The sequence below is a fragment of the Mirounga leonina genome, unplaced genomic scaffold, assembly GCF_011800145.1.
Source record: "Mirounga leonina isolate KUSES-001 unplaced genomic scaffold, KU_Mleo_1.0 Mir_93, whole genome shotgun sequence".
In the NCBI taxonomy this organism is placed as follows: domain Eukaryota; kingdom Metazoa; phylum Chordata; class Mammalia; order Carnivora; family Phocidae; genus Mirounga; species Mirounga leonina.
In genome coordinates this window covers 46,544,292-46,563,055 of record NW_023270854.1, presented here as the reverse complement: position 1 = coordinate 46,563,055, position 18,764 = coordinate 46,544,292, and the positions used below count along the sequence as shown (strand labels likewise).

Sequence of the window (18,764 nt, the reverse complement as noted above, 5' to 3'; positions counted from 1 at the left end):
TTTATATTTTTTTTTATTTAAAAAAATTCAATGCATGAAAAATTACATCCAAAAAAATGTGTAGTGACCTAGAATGATTTGATTAGCAAATTGCAGGAATTAAAATTTCCTGGTATAACATCTATTCGCTTTACAGAATCTGAGCTAAGAGGTGAGGATTGGTGTTTTAAATAGGGTTAAGGATGCTAACTTTGTTGGTATTTTTTCTTTTGTTTTCTGCCAGCTAGCTTGCTTGCTTCTTTTTACCTTTTGATCCCTTTCACCCATTTTTCCCACCCTCACCCCCGGGTTCAGGCAGCCACTAGTATGTTCCCTGTATCTATGAGCTTGTTGTTTTCATTTTGGGCATGTTTCTAGATTCCACATATAAGAGAGATCATATGGTATTTGTCTACATTGTTATTTAAATCAGTCCTGGAATCATAATTTAAGCCATATATCATCACTTGGGTCTTAAAGCATTCACTGGTCATGTTGCATGACCCTGAAGTGGTAATATTATCAGCTAGGAATGTCTGTGAACTCCCTCCCTTTCACTGAATCGCCTTAAATGTGTCAGTCTGGAAATGAACAGAAACAAACAATGCCTACTTTGTGTGTCTATTTGCTAAGGCATGCCACATGCTCAAGGTTCTCTCAATGGCACTTCTTTATTATATTCTGACTGAAGAGGCATCCTTTCTGCATTACTCACTCATTCAGTGAGTATGTACTAATACTAAGCCCAGACTAGTACCAGACAATGCACTGTGACACAGCAGTGAATAAGACAGTCACCTCCCTTTCCTTCCCTGAGCAGAGACAATTGCCCTGAGCAGAGTGGAAGTTAAACCTCCTCTAAATGATGAAGCCTCTCCCTCTCTTCATGGGCATTTCTGAGGAGCCTGGAACTACAGGCTTGGGAATGCTCCTGACCTCTGTAACCAGAGTCCGGGGGAGCTGTGGGTCTAGGCACACACAGTGGGCATCTCTGAGATGCAGGTCTGCTCAGTGATCTGCCAATGCTGGCTACTTCAGGCGCCACCAATACCAATGGAAGATCAAAATCCATAGGTAATTGCCTCATGATGCTTTATTGTAGAAATCAGCCCGGCTCTCAACAACCTACAGCAGACTCTGAAAGTTCTGACAGTTCAGAAAGGGCTGATTGACACCAATCTCACTGCTATCCGTGATGATCTGCGTGGGATACAGAGAGGTCAGCATCTCCCTACCCACCAGACTTGGCTTCTTTTGTCGAGCATTTCAGATACTTACACCTCTCTCTGTGTGTGTGCATTAGATGACATCAGTGGTGTGATCAGTAGCGCAAAGAGCATGGTCAGAAATGCCAATGACATCACAAATGAGGTGCTCGACGGGCTCGGCCCCATTCAGACAGATGTGACAAGAATTAAGGATACCTATGGGAGCACACAGAGTGAAGACTTCAACAAGGCTCTCACCGACGCGGATAACTCAGGTATCAGGCATCCTTTGGCCAGGACATCTTATCCAGTTTCTGCATTGTTATGTGCTTTGGTTGATTTATTAAATTCTTTCCTGGTAAAGCCCAAAATTAGAAATTAAAATATTAGAAAGCAGCTTCATGTAATACATTCAAAGAATATGGGCATTCTATTAATTGGAAAGACTAGGTAGAATTTTTTTTAACCCATTAAAATTGTTATTGATTTTTCCTGTTATAGAGTGGAGATACAGATCCCTTAATCATGAGGTATTAAATTATAATTGATATTAAGGATCAAAAAACAAAGATTTATTTTCTTCTGTAGTGGTCAAAAAAGATGATCTGATAACTAGATCGCAAGCTAAAATCCACGATGTATTTAGGAAAGGTATTACCTGACTCTGAGCCATCCTATCCAATATTTGGGAACCAAACATAACACTTGACAAATAGTGTCAATGAGAGAATCTGTATTTAACCTTTTCTCAACTCGCAATTATAAATTTATTTTGTAACCTCACCCACAGTAAAGAAATTAACCAACAAACTGCCTGATCTTTTGAGCAAGATTGAAAGTATCAACCAACAGCTGTTGCCACTGGGCAACATCTCTGATAATGTGGACCGTATCCGGGAGCTAATTCAGCAGGCCAGAGATGCTGCAAATAAGGTAGGTGTGTCCCCACATTGCCAGGCACTAAGGCTCCATCTTTGAGAAGTCACCACATTCATCAAGAAAGGGAAGGCATTTGTTTACACATGAACTCGTTGTCCTTCTTGCTCTAATTCTTTGGTTGTTTGGAATGTGAAAGTTGACTTCCTCCTGTCAACCTTCAAAAGTGCACGTTACGTTCATGCCCTAAATGATCTGGTATGTCAGAGACCTGAAGCAGTTTCCTCCCCATTGAGTTTATGCAGGCGGGAAGAAGGGTTCTCCTCCAGACCCTCGTTGGGAAGTGTTATTGCAAGTTCAAGTAAGGGTTCTATCATCAGAATGTGCTGATGTGATACTTCACAAGCCCTAGTTTCTTATTATAGCTTGAAAGTTGTAGAATCCACCTTTACTGAGGACAGAGGATTATAGCAGATTTTCTTCATTGGAACACAAATTCATCAGCCTTTCTCATTTTCACCTGACAGTATTTACCTGAATTCCTGACACTTCGCTCTTAAGAATTTGTTTTGTCCTAAAATAATATTAATGAAACATCTTGCATTTTTCATCCACCCCCCTGTGAGATATTCGGAGACAGAGGGTTGGGAAACCAAGTCAGAGTATCACTGCCCTAAGGACACTGTGGTTGATTCCAAGGCTCACTATTACCTCTTTTGAGCCCTTACATCTGGGAAAGAGAAATACTCCCAACATAAAACCTTTAGCAGCGGGGTGTCTGGGTGGCTCAGTCAGTTAAGTGTCTGCCTTCAGCTCAGGTCATGATCCCGGGGTCCTGGGATGGAGCCCCGCATTGGGCTCTGCACTCCACAGGGACCCTGCTTCTCCCTCTCCTTCTGCCTGCCACTCCTCCTGCTTGTGCTCTCTCTCTCTCTGTGTCAAATAAATAAATAAAATCTTAAAAAAAAAAACAAAAAACCTTTAACAGGAAAACAAAGAGCATAAGGCACAGTTGGAAGACACTACTTTTTCACACCCATTCATGCTTTATATAAACCAAATGAAAAATATTAATGTTTCTAGTTTTTGCCCTTCTATGTTCATTCACTAATTTATCCAACAAAATCTGAAGCATGTAATAACACCATGGTTAAGAGCTTGTTAACAAAACCAGATTGCCTTGGTTTTGATCCTAGCTCTGTCACTTATGAGCTGTGGGACTTTGGGCCAGCCACTTCACCTCTCTGTGCCTCACTTTGTTCATCTGTAGAGCAGGGTACATAAGACTGCCCCCATGAGATTTTTAGGATTAAACTAGGTAATGTAAAATAGTTCCTGGCTAATAGTACCATGTAAGTGGAAAATAATAAAATATAACTTAAAAATAAGCCGGCGCTTTTGAGCGCCTGGGTTGTGTGGTGCTCTCCTGGGTGCCCAGGACACACAGATTAGTAAGCCAAAACCCTGACCTCGGGTTACTCACCAGCTGCTGCATGCGGCAGCTGGTGAGCAGAATACACTAAGAAGCTGGATAAAACTGTGTTAAGCTTGTCTTGACAACACTCATTTCTACCTGGAGAGGCTCAGAGTGGTACTAAAGGACACAGAGAAGAATGTTCAATGCGACACAGCTTGTCATCACAAAGATAATTGGAAAAAAGCCAAATGTCCATCAATAGGAGATGGATAAAACTGTGATAAATGTATACAATGAAAGACCACACCACAATAAATATAAATGAGCTGGAGCCAGCAGATGTGTCAATACAGATAAATCTACAAACAGAGTGAGGCCAAGAAAGCAAGTTGTAGATGGATATGTAGAGATACCATTTATATTAAAGTATTTAAAACATGAGTAATAAAACTAATTACAGTTTATAGATAGATGCATTTTAGTAAAAATATTGCAACATGTGTGGACCATGCATGGGAATCTAAATCCAGGGTTTTGTCCAGGTTTTGACAAAGGGCATGCCAGGAAAGACTCAGGATGTGGTTGGGTAGACTGGAGGGTGGAGGGGAGTAGAGAGAGAGGAATAAAATGAGCCTGTAAAATGGGTGAGGGGTGCTCAGTCACAAGCACGTTCGAGAAATGACAGCCCACACCATCGCTAAGTACCCCACTCCAACATAATACCTTGCATAAACCAGGTTTTCCATAATATTTAAAGTTTGGTTGATAAAATATAGTTGGTGTAAGTATCATTCCAGGAGTGTTATTCTTTAGATTATTAAGGAACATTTATTTTCTGTGTTTGAATGCCATGTACCCAAGTTGGTCCACAGACCAGCACTAGTCAGAGAAATTTTGTTACTGGTCCATTATATGTAAATATAAAGTTGAATGTATATGTCTAAAAACTTTCAATAATTTGAATTGCCTCAAAATTCAAGCATGGGATAGTAGGCATGTATTTTGCACACCTTATTTATTTCATTTTTCTAATAATTTGATTTTTAATGTATTTACAAAAGTATTGGTCCAGGGCAGATTAGAGAGGGGAAAAAATGGTCCTTCACCCACTGAGTTTAAGAAGCACTGTTTTAGAGAGCCCTGATGCACTCGTTTTTAAGGACTGAATGCCTATAATAAATACAACCATAACATGTAATATATTAATGGGGAATGATTCCTTAAAGAATTTATTTAAAAAATATTTTTGATGTATTATATATATACAACATGTCAGGCACCATGCTAAGTGCTTCCATACATGTTAGGTCATCTGTACAAAAACCTCCTAACGTTGCAACTATGATTATAATAATGATTATCATTTCTGGTGCAGAGAATTAGATGCACTTCTCAAAGACCCCTGGCTGGTAAACAGGAAGAACATGAATGCTTTACTACTCAGCTCCTGAAACAGCTTCATGAGTTTATAACCCAGACCTAGGAGACACACACACTCCTTTGTTCTTTATCATAACAACTGGGAAATGCTGACATAGAGATGAAAGGAGTTGTGGCAGAGTCCCAGGTTGTCCCTCTGAGCACACCCCCTTTCCTCACAGAAGAATCTTTAATGACCTAGATCTTTTCCCTTACAGGTTGCTGTCCCCATGAGGTTCAATGGTAAATCTGGAGTTGAAGTCCGGCTGCCAAATGACCTAGAAGATTTGAAAGGATACACATCTCTTTCTTTGTTTCTCCAAAGACCTGAATCAAGAGAATATGGGAGGACTGAGAATATGTTTGTGATGTACCTTGGAAATAAAGATGTAGGTATCGCTTTGACATTTCTCTTGTTTGGTTTGGGGATTTTTTTTTTTTTTTTTTAATATTGTTTCTGTATTTGCTGCATGACCACCAAACTTAGTGGCCCAAAGCAACAGTAAATATTTATTATTTCACACTGTTTCTGTGGTGCAGTGTTCAAGAGTGGCTTAGCCAGAGGGTTCTGATTCAGGGGATCTCATGAGCTGTCTGTCAAGATGTTGGCTAGGGCTGCAGTCATCTGAAGGCTCGACTGGGGCTGGAGATTTGCTCTCAGTTTGGCTCACTCACATGCCTTGTAAGTTAGTGCTGGTTGTTGGTAGGAGGCATTTTTCATGCCACATGGTCCTCTCCATAGGGCTGTTAAGTGTCCTCATGACACAGCAGCAGGCTTCCCCTGGAACGCTGTTGGGGTGGTCATGCTACCATCACCTTGGGGAATTCCACTATTTGTGGGTTGAATTGTGGCCCAAAAGAATATGGTTTTTGAGATACATGTCACAAGTGTGTCCTTGCCATTGGCACAGCAGGAAGAAATCCCACCAATATGTCAGCAGACTCCACCACCTCTGATGGCATCCCAAGGGGCCACCCATCAATTGCAAATTGTTCTCTGTTGGCCTTATCTGATGGAGAGACCTTGCCCAATGGGCTTAGCACATGACACATGTGAGCACATGCACACCAGGAGTTAAAGTTCAGCACCCCTCCCTAAACAACCAGGGCAGCAGTATCAAGGCTTCATGGAAATCATCAGTGGTTCTTTCTCACAAAATCGTGACCCTGCCCTCCTCCTCAGAATGCCCAGCTGCAGACTCTTCCTCAAGTCGGCAGGGATGGGACCATCTGTGGGTGAGGACTGGAGTGAAATGAAGCCTCTTCTGACTAATTAATAAGGCATGCAGTTGCCCTATCTCTTTCTAATTCTAAGTTCTTTAAACCACTACTGTTACAGGCATTTTGAACAGTTCATTTTTTTTTCTTTTTTCTTAGAGAGCAAGCAGTGGGGTGGGGCAGAGGAAGAGGGAGAGAAAGAATCTTAAGCAGGCTCCATGCCCAGCGCAGAGCCCGACACAGGGCTTGATCTCACAACCCTGAAATCACGACCTGAGCCAAAACCAAGAATCCAATGCTCAACCGACTGAGCCACCCTGGCACCTCTTGAACAGTTCATTTTAGCCTTTAGTCCCTCCTCTTAAAATATATTTTTTTCAACTTAAGTGTCAGAGGAAAAAGTAATCGCTGGCTGGGTTAGGATATAATGGCTGGGAAAAAAATGTCTGAAACATGGTTCTAGAAAATTCTGGTCAGTTAGGAAGTAATTCGCTGTGATTAGTGCATGTGGGTGTTTAAAGATTCCTAAAATTGACATTATTATTAATCACTCTCTAATGCTTTAAAGTGTTGGTACTTTATTTGTAGCTTTCTTATGACATGACTTTCTGCTTTGTATCTTGACAAAATGCACATTACTTTATTCCTTCAACAATTTTATACCATCTACCTACAAGGCACCAACACTGTATTTATGATACACAAAAATGTGTTTCTTGAATGTAAATTTCATGTTATGTATATTTTACCACAATTTTAAAACTTCATATGTACTTTCAGGTGCTGGTATTCTAACAAAGAAAGATACATATGTAGCTGACCATGATAACAGAGGGTTCTAGGTATTATAACAAAGGCATGTGCAAAGTGTTAAGAGATCATTATATGGTACAGGGAGAACAAAAATGGCCTATTTCTAGACTAAAATCCAATGGAGACCTGAGTCTGTATCTGGTTCATCTTTATGGCAAGTGCTTGGCAAATATTTGCAGATTGAGCAAATGGGGGAGTGAATCCATGAGTGCAATGATCTAGGAGAGAAGACAGTGCAGACATTATTAAGTGTTCTATCTGTATTGTTCTGTACAAGGAGGTACCTCATTTATTCTGTCTGCCCAAGGGTTATTGTGTAAAACCCGTTAGTTATTTGAAATGCCCTCTCTTGGGATGGGAAGTTGAGAGGACCAGGGTGTGTTCGAAGTGCTCTGAAGTGGCCTTGATGTCTCTAGGCCTCCAGGGACTACATCGGCATGGCAGTTGTAGACGGCAAGCTCACGTGTGTTTACAACCTGGGAGACCAGGAGTCTGAACTCCAAGTGGACCAGAGCGTGACCAAGAGCGACACTCAGGAGGCAGTAATGGACCGGGTGAAATTTCAGAGGTAAAAGTCCCATTGACCTCTGCTCTTTATTAATCTGACCCACACTCACCAAACTCCCCAATGTATGTGCTGCTAAACCCCATTTTCAGTATCTTGGCTTTGACTTCTTCGATGTTTGTATAATTTTTAAATATAACTTTAATTTATTTTTAAACAGAATTTATCAGTTTGCAAGTCTAAATTACACCAAAAAAGCCACATCCAGTAAACCCGGAACACCCCAATTACATGAAATGGGTGGTGGAAACAGCCACACGCTCCTCAACCTGGATCCTGAAAATGTTGTATTTTATGTTGGAGGTTACCCACCTGACTTTAGAGTAAGTGTGAATGTCATTTCACTGAGTGAAAGTATTTACATTTGAATTTGGCATGAGAACCTCAGGTCTCTATTTCAATTATCCATTATATATAAGATGGATTTAACTATATATTCTTAAAGCATATCCAGTGATAAAAACTAACAGTTTTTGAGTACTTCCTATGTGCAGTGATCTAGACTTAAGTATATGAATTTAAATAGGCATCATTACCATTCCCATTTCATGGATGAAGAAACTGAGACAGAGCAGTTTAATAACTTGTCCAAAGTCAGACAGCTGGTAAATAGCAAAGCCAGGGTCTCTGGCTCCAGGGTCCACATTCTTAATCCCTATGCTACAATGACAGTTAAAAGTGATGGATTCATACTATTTCTTGCCCAGCCTGATCAGTGTCCTTTGTTGAATTAGATTTTTTGTTTCATTTTTTCAGCTTCCTGCTAGACTGAGGTTGCCTTCATACAAAGGTTGTATTGAATTAGATGACCTCAATGAAAATGTCCTGAGCTTGTACAACTTCAAAAAAACTTTCAATCTCAACACAACTGAAGTAGAGCCTTGTAGAAGGTAAAAACAAAACAAAACAAATAACAACAACAACAACGAAACAACCAGGGACCAGTGTCTCTGTAACTGATTTTTGGTAACTTGCAGTTATATTACATATAATAAAGGGATGAGCCGATGAGATGTGATTTTGGTGTCACTGATAGCTTTGGGCCAGTAGATCTTAAATTATGACTGCATGCAATACTCCTAGTCCACCCCTAAAATTTCCTCATTTGTATAAAATATTAGATTGATAAGAGTTTTCTCAATTTTGAAAAAAATGAATCTTTCTTAAATTTTTGGTGCTTCCTACCCCCAAATATTCAATATTAAATGGTACCTGATTCAGGCACAAAGTTACATATTTACTGTAAGTTTAAAAAAAAAAAAATTAGTCCATGAAATGTACCATAACTTTCTAGGTACTCTGGCAGCTGGACCTATTTGGAAATTGCTGTCCTAAGCTCCTGAACTTCCCTGTAGTTAAAAGGATTTGGACAAACTATTACTCAGAATAAAATTATATTTCAAGTTAATAGCTAGGCTACATCTTCCTAAGTAGATATTTCCAAAGGGGACTCTTAACTATTATCCTTTTTGAGCTAGGGTTTGATTATCATAGAGCATAAGAGCACATCCAGCAGAAATGGTTGGCTATTTTAACCTTTTAAAGATGTTTCCTTTTCTTGAACAAAATCATGACAGCTACATTGCATGGGCTTTGCTCTGTTTTTCAGATAGCAGCATCTTGTATTAATGAGCACACTTGAGTGGTGGTCATTTGCTGCTGTGTTCTAACGTGTGATCATTGATGTTGACAGGAGAAAGGAAGAGTCAGACAAAAATTATTTTGAAGGTACAGGCTATGCTCGAATTCCAACTCAACCAAATGCTCCCATCCCAACCTTTGGACAGACAATTCAAACCACTGTGGATAGAGGACTGCTGTTCTTTGCAGAAAACAAGGTATTCTATAACAAACATCCAAATAGTACCAAGTATGTCCATTCAATTAAGCAACTTTGGGGTAACTGGGTTATTATAAACAATTAACTAGGTCTGAAAAAGTGTGCAAATATTACCTACATCTTTTCTCTTGGCCCAATTCTGCTTTCTTTGGCTATGGGAATGTGTGTTTTAATGAGGCAAGTAATTGGGAATTTGAGAACATGCCACCCAAACATGTCATTGTCAGTTTTATTCTTTGAAAACCATGGCTTGCCTGATAATATACTTAGTCGGCCTGAAATCACATGACCACCTCCCAGGGTCTCTGAGAGTCAGACTGTTTGACTTCCTGCTGTTTGCATCTTGGTCCGACTTTTGCCAGGCTCTGTGGAAGTATGTCTTTTCCGCCTGATCCTTGGCTTTCCAAGACCTGGAAGCTTCTGAGTTTTCAAGCCACTGAAATTTCTGGAGGCCATTCTTAAGTCTAGTTTGGAGAAATCCAAAGTGACTCTACAAGTAATGGTCAGCGCCGTCTGCTGGGAGAAGGGCCTGGGGTGACCGCTCCTGGGCGCAGGGCCTGCCGGGAGACGGGCCTGGGGCGGCCGCTCCTGGGCACAGGGCCTTCTGTGGTCGCTCTGCAGGTAGCATTTCTGGAGAAGTGTGGATCTTTGTCTGAGAACACGGCATTGACACAGAGCTTGGGATTTGACCAGCCCCTTCTACCTGCAGGGTGGGGACAGAGACCTGATCCAACTCTCCTCTCTGGGGCTGGTCTTGACCCTCTGGGAGATTCCAAGGCCGAACCAGTTCTGAGGATTTGGGAAGGTCCTGACCTGCCGACAGCATGCAAGGAGCCAAGAAGTCACACAGCATCTTCAGGGCAAGGGGGTTGTTTCCAAAACAAGGTCTTCCTTGTACTACATTTTGGAGACCAAGAACCAGAAGTACTACTCAGAAGAAAATTTATGGAACTCCATTAGTAGCCAGATAAGAGAAAATTATTTTGAGCGCTGTTATTAGGCAGAGTGGCTCATGACTCAGTGAGCTGATGTGACTCTGTTGTTGAGTGTGGTGAACCCTAACTGCCTCCCAAGGACAAGATTTAGGATCCAGATAAGGAGTGATGTTACTTTTAAGTAAGGGTTCTGTCTGTAGATGTCAAAGAGAGGTCTTCTTGTCATTAGGGAACTGTGGAAGAATAAGCCTTTAAGCCCTATATCAGAAATTCCTCAGTGTATCTTTCTATTAAGGAAAGACCTGCTTCAAGTAGGTGCTTTATCCAGGAATAGGGATGCAGTTACAAGCTGTTGCTGTCCTCAAGGACCTTCTAGTCTAGAGGGGAAGACAAATATTTCACAAAGCTATACTCATTAATTGGTTAATTAATTCATCACAATGGCCATCCATGAGTGGTAAAGAGGGAAAGTTTCGGTTGAATGAAGATGTATAAAAGACTTGAGCAAAGTCTGGGTAATCTGGGACCCGGAGGGAGGGTCAGCATTTGGAGGGGACAGGGCAGAGGGGTGATCGCTGTGGGGAGAGGGGCAAAGAAGGCCTGGAGGTGGGAAGGGCAGGGAGCACTCAGGGACAAAATGGTGGCCCGTGTGGCTGGGGCAAGGAGAGGCAGAAGAAGCTGAAGGAGTGATCAGAGCCCCACAACATGTACGGGGGAGCTGGGGCTTCCCCCTGAGAGCAAAGGAGGGTAATGAGCTCGCACTGGCCTTTCCCACAGAGCACTCTGGCTGCAGAGTGGCAAGTGGGTTCAGGAGGGGACGGGGGGGACGGGGCATTATTGCTGTGTAGTCTGGCTAAACAAGCGTGGCTGACCCTGGGTGGCACGAAACAAAGAGAGTTAAAAAATGGGGGAACTGACAAGATTTGATAAGAAGGGAGAGGAGGGAACGTTTAAGAGTGACTCCTGGTAGGTTTGTTGCTGGCTCAGCAAGGTGCTTACTGGTGAGAGAGAGAAAGGAGGAAAGAGAGCAATGGGAAGGGCGGAGAGACAGGCTTGGCAGCTGAGGGGCATGTAGATCTCAAGCCCTGCTTGTGGTATTCAAATTTGAGGGATCCACGAGTCACCCGCAGTAACAATAAGGTTACCGGATGTGCGGGCCTGGCCGCGAGAAGATACGTCTAGGCTGGAGAGAAGCATCTGGGCTTCATGGGCACACACCTGCACTGGGGCTACAAAAGTGACCGTGACTTTGAAGCAAAGAGAGGGTAGGAGGGAAGAAGAGGTCTTTGCAGGCCCTCGAGGAACCCTCCACATTTGAATGGAAGGAGGGGGGCTGGAGGGGGCATAAGCCAGCAAATGAGGCTGAGACAGCAAGCAGTCGGCGAGCAGAGGGGGGCAAATGTCGGGGGTTTCACAAAGACCATACCACTCTCCGAAAGGTAGCGGTCATCTTTTCAAATGGTACTAATGACCTGTATCTTTTCCCTTCCCATTTGTGCACACTGGTTATGGATTGTATGAAACAAAATCGTGATCATAGCTGCATTTATTGCGTCTTTCCTGTGTGCCGGCCACTGAGCATGATGTTGAACACGACTTAGAATATTTACACATCATGCCCAATCTGTCAGGTGGATATTACAGCACTGTTGTCCCTGTTAACTGAGGAGGGGGCTGCAGCTGAGAGCAGTTTGTGACTTGAGAGTAATTTGAGTTCCAGGCCTCTAAGTCTTCTTTGGGGGAATCTCCTGGTAAATCTACATTGTTTCCATGCCCTAGGATCGCTTCATATCTCTAAATATAGAAGATGGCAAGATCCTGGTGCGATACAAACTGAATTCAGAGCCACCGAAAGAAAAAGAAGTTACACAGGTTGTCAACAATGGAAAAGACCATTCGGTATGTCCTTTCAGTCTGTTCGCGTGAATTATTAAATATTCTCGGTCCTTTAAAATTAAGTCAGTGCCCAAAACATTTTTCTATTACCAGACTAACTTACAGTTATTAAAGGAGGAGGGATACCTCCTTTCAAAATCTGAGTACCTGGGCATGAAATATATATATGGCATATATAAAACATGATTAATTTCAAATGCAAACATTTCTATTAAAATGTTTTAATATTATATTTTTATCCAGAAGTGCTACTGCTCAAAGTCTTCCTACCACATATATAATCAATCTGAAGGAAATAAAAACATAATAGCTCTGACCCATGCTGAATAGGATTCTTTAATTCCCCATGGCTTACTGACTCATCTCTCATTTATTTTAGATACAGATCATAATCAAAAAAACCCAAAAATTGAGGATAAGTGTGGATTTTTATAACAGCATAATTGATGGTGACATATTTGATTTCAGCACATATTATCTGGGAGGAATTCCAATTTCAATCAGGGAAAGGTAAGATGATTTTTTTTTTTTTTTTTTTAAAAACAAACAAAGAAGCAGATTACCTCTCTGAGTGATAATGGTTACAATCGCTACTGATTAGTTTGACTTTTTAAAATCCAGCAAGAAGGGCGCCTGGGTGGCTCAGTCAGTTAAGCGTCTGCCTTCAGCTCAGGTCATGATCCAGGGTCCTGGGATCGAGTCCCTCATTGGGCTCCCTGCTCAGCCAGGAGCCTGCTTCTCCCCTGCCTGCCATTCCCCCTGCTTGTGCTTGCTCTCTGTCTCTCTGTCTCTCTCTCATTCTCTCTGTGTCAAATAAATAAATAAAAAATCTTAAAAAAAATAAAATAAAATTTAGCAAGAAACAAACACAAAAAGTTTAACTTTTTAGTATTCACAGTGATAGCCAACAGAGTCAAATATGTTGTAAACACTGGATTATGGGACTGGCCACTGAAAGAAGAAGAGTGAGGGAACCTTGGGTCACCCCCGAGTGTCATTCTCGGGAAGAGAGAAACTATAGGGAATAGGTTAGTGTTGACAATGCTGCTGATAAGAAGGGAAGCTGTGGCCCTGGGGTCCCTAATGGTAGCATAGGAGAGCGCAGGCAGTTCTATGGCCTGACAAGCAGCACTGGGCACTGAAAGTTGGGGTTGCTGCCTTCAGGAACTGTCTCTAGAATGTAAGGCATGTTTGCATTACCTGCCCCTTATGTGTTATCAAGTAAGGAACAGGTGCATAACTGCTTCTTGGATAATGAATACACGGATGAATTAAGTTAATTGGAAAGGAAGTGAAGCCTAATGTGAATGAGAAAAAAACAACACCACTTCAAGAATGCACTTAAAAATAACTTTTACATTTAAATGTGTTTGAATCCTCCAAAAAGGCTTTTTAACAGCTGATGATAATGTGTGGAAAGAAGATTTTCTGGAAGGGTTAGTACAGACTTGTGACTGAGTGAAGAGCACTTCCACATTGTTTGATTGTGATTATTCTTTTTTTTTTTAAGATTTTATTTATTTGACAGAGAGACACAGTGAGAGAGGGAACACAAGCTGGGGGAGTGGGAGAGGGAGAAGCAGGCTTCCCATGGAGCAGGGAGGTGGGGCTCGATCCCAGGACCCTGGGATCATGACCTGAGCCGAAGGCAGACGCTTAATGATTGAGCCACGCAGGTGCCCGATTGTGATTATTCTTATATGAGATCTCAGGCTAGTTAACTCTTTTTCTAATTTATAATCAGTTGGGAGGAGTCCTAGATGTGATTTATAAGGTGTTGTGCAAAGGTAGTCTGTCTTCAAGAATCCTTACGTATTTGGGCATCTGTCCATCTATAGTAAAGACGAACTAATATTTGTTTTAAAGTTCTTAAGGTTGCCCTCAAAGACAAAAATGCAGATGGGAAAGCTCAGCACTTTAATAGAGTTTGGGAGTGAATTCCTTAGATTTTTTTTGAACTAGAAAGGACCTTGCATGGGACATAACCGCTGACCTTGATAGATGAAGAAATTGAGAACCAAAGAGGTGGTATTCATATTTAATATCATCAATATCATATCAGTTCAACCATGAATTGCTGTTATGAATGAGCAATAATCTTATTTTATTCAATTAAATGTGATAAAATAGATTAACTTAAGGAAGTCAGCACTACTGTGTCCATCTGAGGTTCCCGTTTATTTACTCATTACACAAATACTCATTGAGTATCTAGGGACATCAGGCAGTGTGGCAGGTGTGGGGAAGGCGATGGTGAACAGGCCAGAACCTCAAGCATAGCAGGAGGGAGACCATAGAGTGTGGCGGGTGTGACAAGAGGGGAAGCTCAAGGTCCTCTGGGGCCCAGGGAGGGAATTTAATCCAGTTGGGGCATCCAGAACGTGGCCTCTGGTTTGGACCTGAAAAACAGGAGCAATCAACACATGGGAAGCACCAAGAGCTGAAGAAAGTGTTATCTTCCAAGGAACTGCAGGACACCAGTGAAGCAGGCCGGGATTACCACATGGGGCTGGTGTGGGAAGCAGGGGCCAGAACACAGAGGATCTTGAAAGTCACAGTAAGCTGTCACTCAGGGGACACCAGCAGAGAAAGGACATTATCAAATTCAACTGGTGCAGGGCAGAGATTGGATTCGAGAGGGAAAAGGCAGAGGCAGGTAGAGCAACCAGATGAGCATCTTCACAGAGACAAGAGATGAAGGCAGTCACAGGGAAATAGCAGTGCAGATAAGGCAAAGGGAACGGATTCTCAATATATTTAGGACAGTGGCTAGGTACTACTGAGCGATTGCTTGGGTTTGGGGAGGAAAGTAGAAAGCGCTCAAGGATGACGCCTGGGGTTTGCTCCAGTGCTTGGGCAGGTGGACAGCACCAGCAGAGGGCCAGGGGGACTGGTTCAGGCTGAGACAGGCTGAGTTCCTGGAGCCCGAGAGATAGCAGGTGGAGATGAGGGAGGGCGGTAGGACAAAAGGTCTGGCCCTCCGCAGAGAAGTCTGGGCTGGAGAAAGGGTGAATGCAGCTCAGGTAGAGGTGCTTGTCAAGGTTCTAGGGCAGGTGGGCTGAGGAGTTTCCGGAGGCAACAAGGAAGTCACTGGCCAGTGGTTTGAATTTGTGCAGTGTTAGCACAAGACCCCCAGATAATGATGCAGATGCCAGTCAGCCAGGGTTTCCTAGCAAAGGGTAGTGGGTGCGAACCAAAAGAAGTCACTCTAGTTTTGGCTCAGCCACCAAAGAGCAATGTGACCTTGAGTTAAGTCAGCACTCAGCCTTTCTTTCCCTTATCATCCCTATCCATTTAAGACATACATACATGGATCTAGTTATGCATATACAGATAGATGTACATAGAGAATTTTCCTAGTAATCTGTCCTAAAGTCTTCCAAACAAGGGATTACTCCTTTTTTGGGGCAAGTTTATACCTTGTTTTTTTTATTAAAATCACAAGAACATGGAAAATGTAGGAGGTAGAAGCCAGTCAAAAGATTTCACTGGCCTTTTAGTCACTTGCAAATAAAATGCTAAGCAATGGCTGTTTCTGGCCTGGCTGCATCCTTCTGGTGACATCTTTGATGGTCCAGAGAGTTCGGAAACTCCCTCTGATGTGGGTCACCGGGGGCGGAGGGGGGAAGAGAGGAGTCCTACTGATCACTCATGACCAAGCTCTGAGGGGCAAGCAAGCGATCCTCCTAAAGGGGCAGGTGTTCTGACCCCGGCATGAGGAGAAGACCCTTAACAGACTGTAGCACTTAAGCCTAGTGTGGGGCAAAGCAAGCCAATCTCTAAAGCAGCTCTGACCAAGAGATGTTGCGGATGCCTTATTTTCTCCTCTTTCACTACAGTGTGTCTTCTAGGAATGGGGGCCCAGCTCTGGGAATGACTTTTTCAGGATTCCAGTCGAAATCACAATCTGTTAATCCTATCTGCTTCCCATGAGAAGGGAGAATCACCCCGATAATACCAGAGGCTCTCAAGCCAACAGGACACCTTTGCTGAGGACCTACCCCATTGTGTCAGAGTAACAATAAACCATTAAAATGAAAATAATTCAAAAAGTAAAAATCAGTCAGGGGTCTATTGGACATTTACACAGTTTAGGATTACCTTTGGCTCCTATGGCTCTGAAATCTGCCTACCACAGGCTTGGACCAGTTGGGCCTTTGTGAATGGCCCGGCCCCGGTGTGCATACACACCCCAGTGTGCCTACCCCTTCCATGCGGCGGCCTGCACCCCTACACGATCCCATTCCTCCAGCAAGTGTGTTCAGCCCTTGCATCCTGGAGCAAACGTGGAAGTCTAGGCCCTCTGATGAGCCAGAGTAACCAGAACACCCCAGAGAAGAGTGGAAATAAATCTTCCATCTTAACATCTCTGCTGGAGATGACTGTTCTTCTGTAGGAAAGGGTCCTAATTCTTCTGAGCGCTATGGGCACACAGACTGTGTAAGTGTAAAGAGCAGGGACTTTGAGTCACACTAGTTCGTGGGACACACTGACCACTCAGATCCCAGAGCTGCCACTTCCTTGCCACATGACCTTAGACCAATTGCTTAACCACCCCCACGCCTCCCCGTGCGACCTCTGGGACAGGGTCAGAGTAGCTACCCATCTCAGGGCTGTGTGAGGATTCAAAGCGAGTCAAGGAGTTGGCGAGGCACCAGGCACGCGGTAAGAGCTCGGTGAACGTTAGAGAGCAAAATACCTCCCTCAAAAGGTCATGGTGAGGCTAGAATAACAGTGCCTTACACAGCATAGGGCTCCATATCTATCTGCCTGCTGCTTTTCCTCCCCCCTCTGCTTTTCTTCTAACTTCGACCTAGACTATCTGGAAAGAAGAACATCAGGGGATGGCGAGGGGTCCGAACCACGCGGAAACCAAAGAGAGAAAGGATTTTTAAAATATGTGTAAACAGACAAGTGCCAGGAATTAATATGAACTTTCGTTCTTGTCTGAGGCAAAAAGCCATCTTTATAAAATAATTAAGCTCAAGCTGCTGTGCCAGTGAGGATTCATGTTTTCCTTTTCCTTCTAATGAAATTTAATTTCATGCGTGTTACCTGTAGCTCAACTATTTATAATGATTTGAATAAAAATGAATGCAGATACCTTTCCATTTAGAAAGGTGAGCCGCCTTAGGGATTTATAAGGAAATCAGCTTTGTGTTTTCCTTCGTACTTCACTTGTTTAAGAAACACAAATATTTGCCTGGACTCCAGGCAGTTCATCTGTGTTAATGTTTTATGGGAAGTCAGCTCCAGACAGACCCAAAAGTCAAATCAAAGGAGAAATGCCAAAAAAAAAGAAGAAGAAGAAGAAGAAGAGGGTAGGGGGCGGAATGCCAAGGTAGCCACAAAGGCAGAGCTGCTGTAGAAAGAAATTGCTCTCATTATCAGGACTCTCCTCATAATGGGAGAGTTACTAACCCCACCATCTCACATGGAGTCCTCACTCTGTACCAGGCATCATGTGAGTGTGTCACACATACTACTAACTCGTTTAAATTCGTAACAACCCCATGAAACAGATTAACACATTCCCATTGTAGAAAGGAGGAAACAGAATAGTCACAGAATAGTTACATCGCCTGCTCAAGCAGCAGGGATAGGGCTTGAACCCAGGCAATGTGGGTGCAGAGCCCTCAGCTCTCAGAAACAGCTCCTGGGGGGCACTTGGGTGGCTCAGTCGTTAAGCGTCTGCCTTCGGCTCAGGTCATGATCCCAGGGTCCTGGGATCGAGTCCCACGTCAGGCTCCCTGCTCGGCGGGAAGCCTGCTTCTCCCTCTCCCTCTCCCACTCCCCCTGCTTGTGTTCCCTCTCTCGCTGTGTCTCTCTGTCAAATAAATAAATAAAATCTTAAAAAAAAAAAAAAAAAGAAGCAGCTCCTGAGCGGTCACAATTGCAGGCCACACACGGTACTGAGCAGTTCCTGTGCATTAACTTGTTTAATCCTCACAATGCTTTCCATTGTTCCAGCCTGGCATTGGTTAAATACCAAGCCACATTTTCCATCGCTGACTAGAACCAGAATGCAACCGATTGTTTCTACTGAGTTAACAGTAACTAACTTAAAAGTGGACAGGAGAAAAAGCAAAGTGTTTTTTAGGGCATTCTTGGCTCTAATAAATAATGTACTTATTAATATGTATCAATACAATATTTATGGTATTAGATATCGTACATTTTGTCACTGTACTTTTTGAGGGCACTGGCCATTCTTCTGTCAGCACTATTACGTTCATTTTTAAAGCTGAGAATGCTGAATCACAGAGAAAGGAAGTCGATTTTCCCAGCTTTGCAAAAGTAGAGTTCTAGAAATCCCATGAGAACAGATACCCATAAAATACATACTCGTTTATGGGTGAGAAGTACCAGACAGTGCAGAGTTTCAGCTCCAATTCTCAGACAAGCCGGGTCTGGTACATCTCTCCCTTTTTTGTACCCCAAATCAGGTTTAACATTTCTACACCTGGTTTCCGAGGCTGCATGAAAAATCTGAAGAAAACCAGCGGTGTTGTTAGGTTGAATGACACTGTGGGAGTCACAAAAAAATGCTCAGAAGACTGGAAGGTAAGAATTCAAAACCTTCCAGAGCAGTGCTGCT

At 42.8% G+C, this 18,764-nt stretch overlaps 1 protein-coding gene across 2 annotated transcripts in view; it reads left to right on the top strand.

Moving 5' to 3' along the window:
- LAMA3 (laminin subunit alpha 3) overlaps positions 1–18,764 on the top strand; it is a 268,035-nt gene that overhangs the window by 223,205 nt on the left and 26,066 nt on the right. For both annotated transcript variants that reach the window (XM_034996262.1, XM_034996263.1), the window contains 11 exons: positions 1,082–1,198; positions 1,283–1,462; positions 1,978–2,120; positions 5,118–5,288; positions 7,347–7,498; positions 7,656–7,818; positions 8,252–8,385; positions 9,189–9,333; positions 12,050–12,169; positions 12,546–12,676; positions 18,613–18,730. In XM_034996262.1, the coding sequence (XP_034852153.1) occupies positions 1,082–1,198; positions 1,283–1,462; positions 1,978–2,120; positions 5,118–5,288; positions 7,347–7,498; positions 7,656–7,818; positions 8,252–8,385; positions 9,189–9,333; positions 12,050–12,169; positions 12,546–12,676; positions 18,613–18,730 (1,574 nt within the window). The remainder of the gene's footprint in view (positions 1–1,081; positions 1,199–1,282; positions 1,463–1,977; positions 2,121–5,117; positions 5,289–7,346; positions 7,499–7,655; positions 7,819–8,251; positions 8,386–9,188; positions 9,334–12,049; positions 12,170–12,545; positions 12,677–18,612; positions 18,731–18,764) is intronic.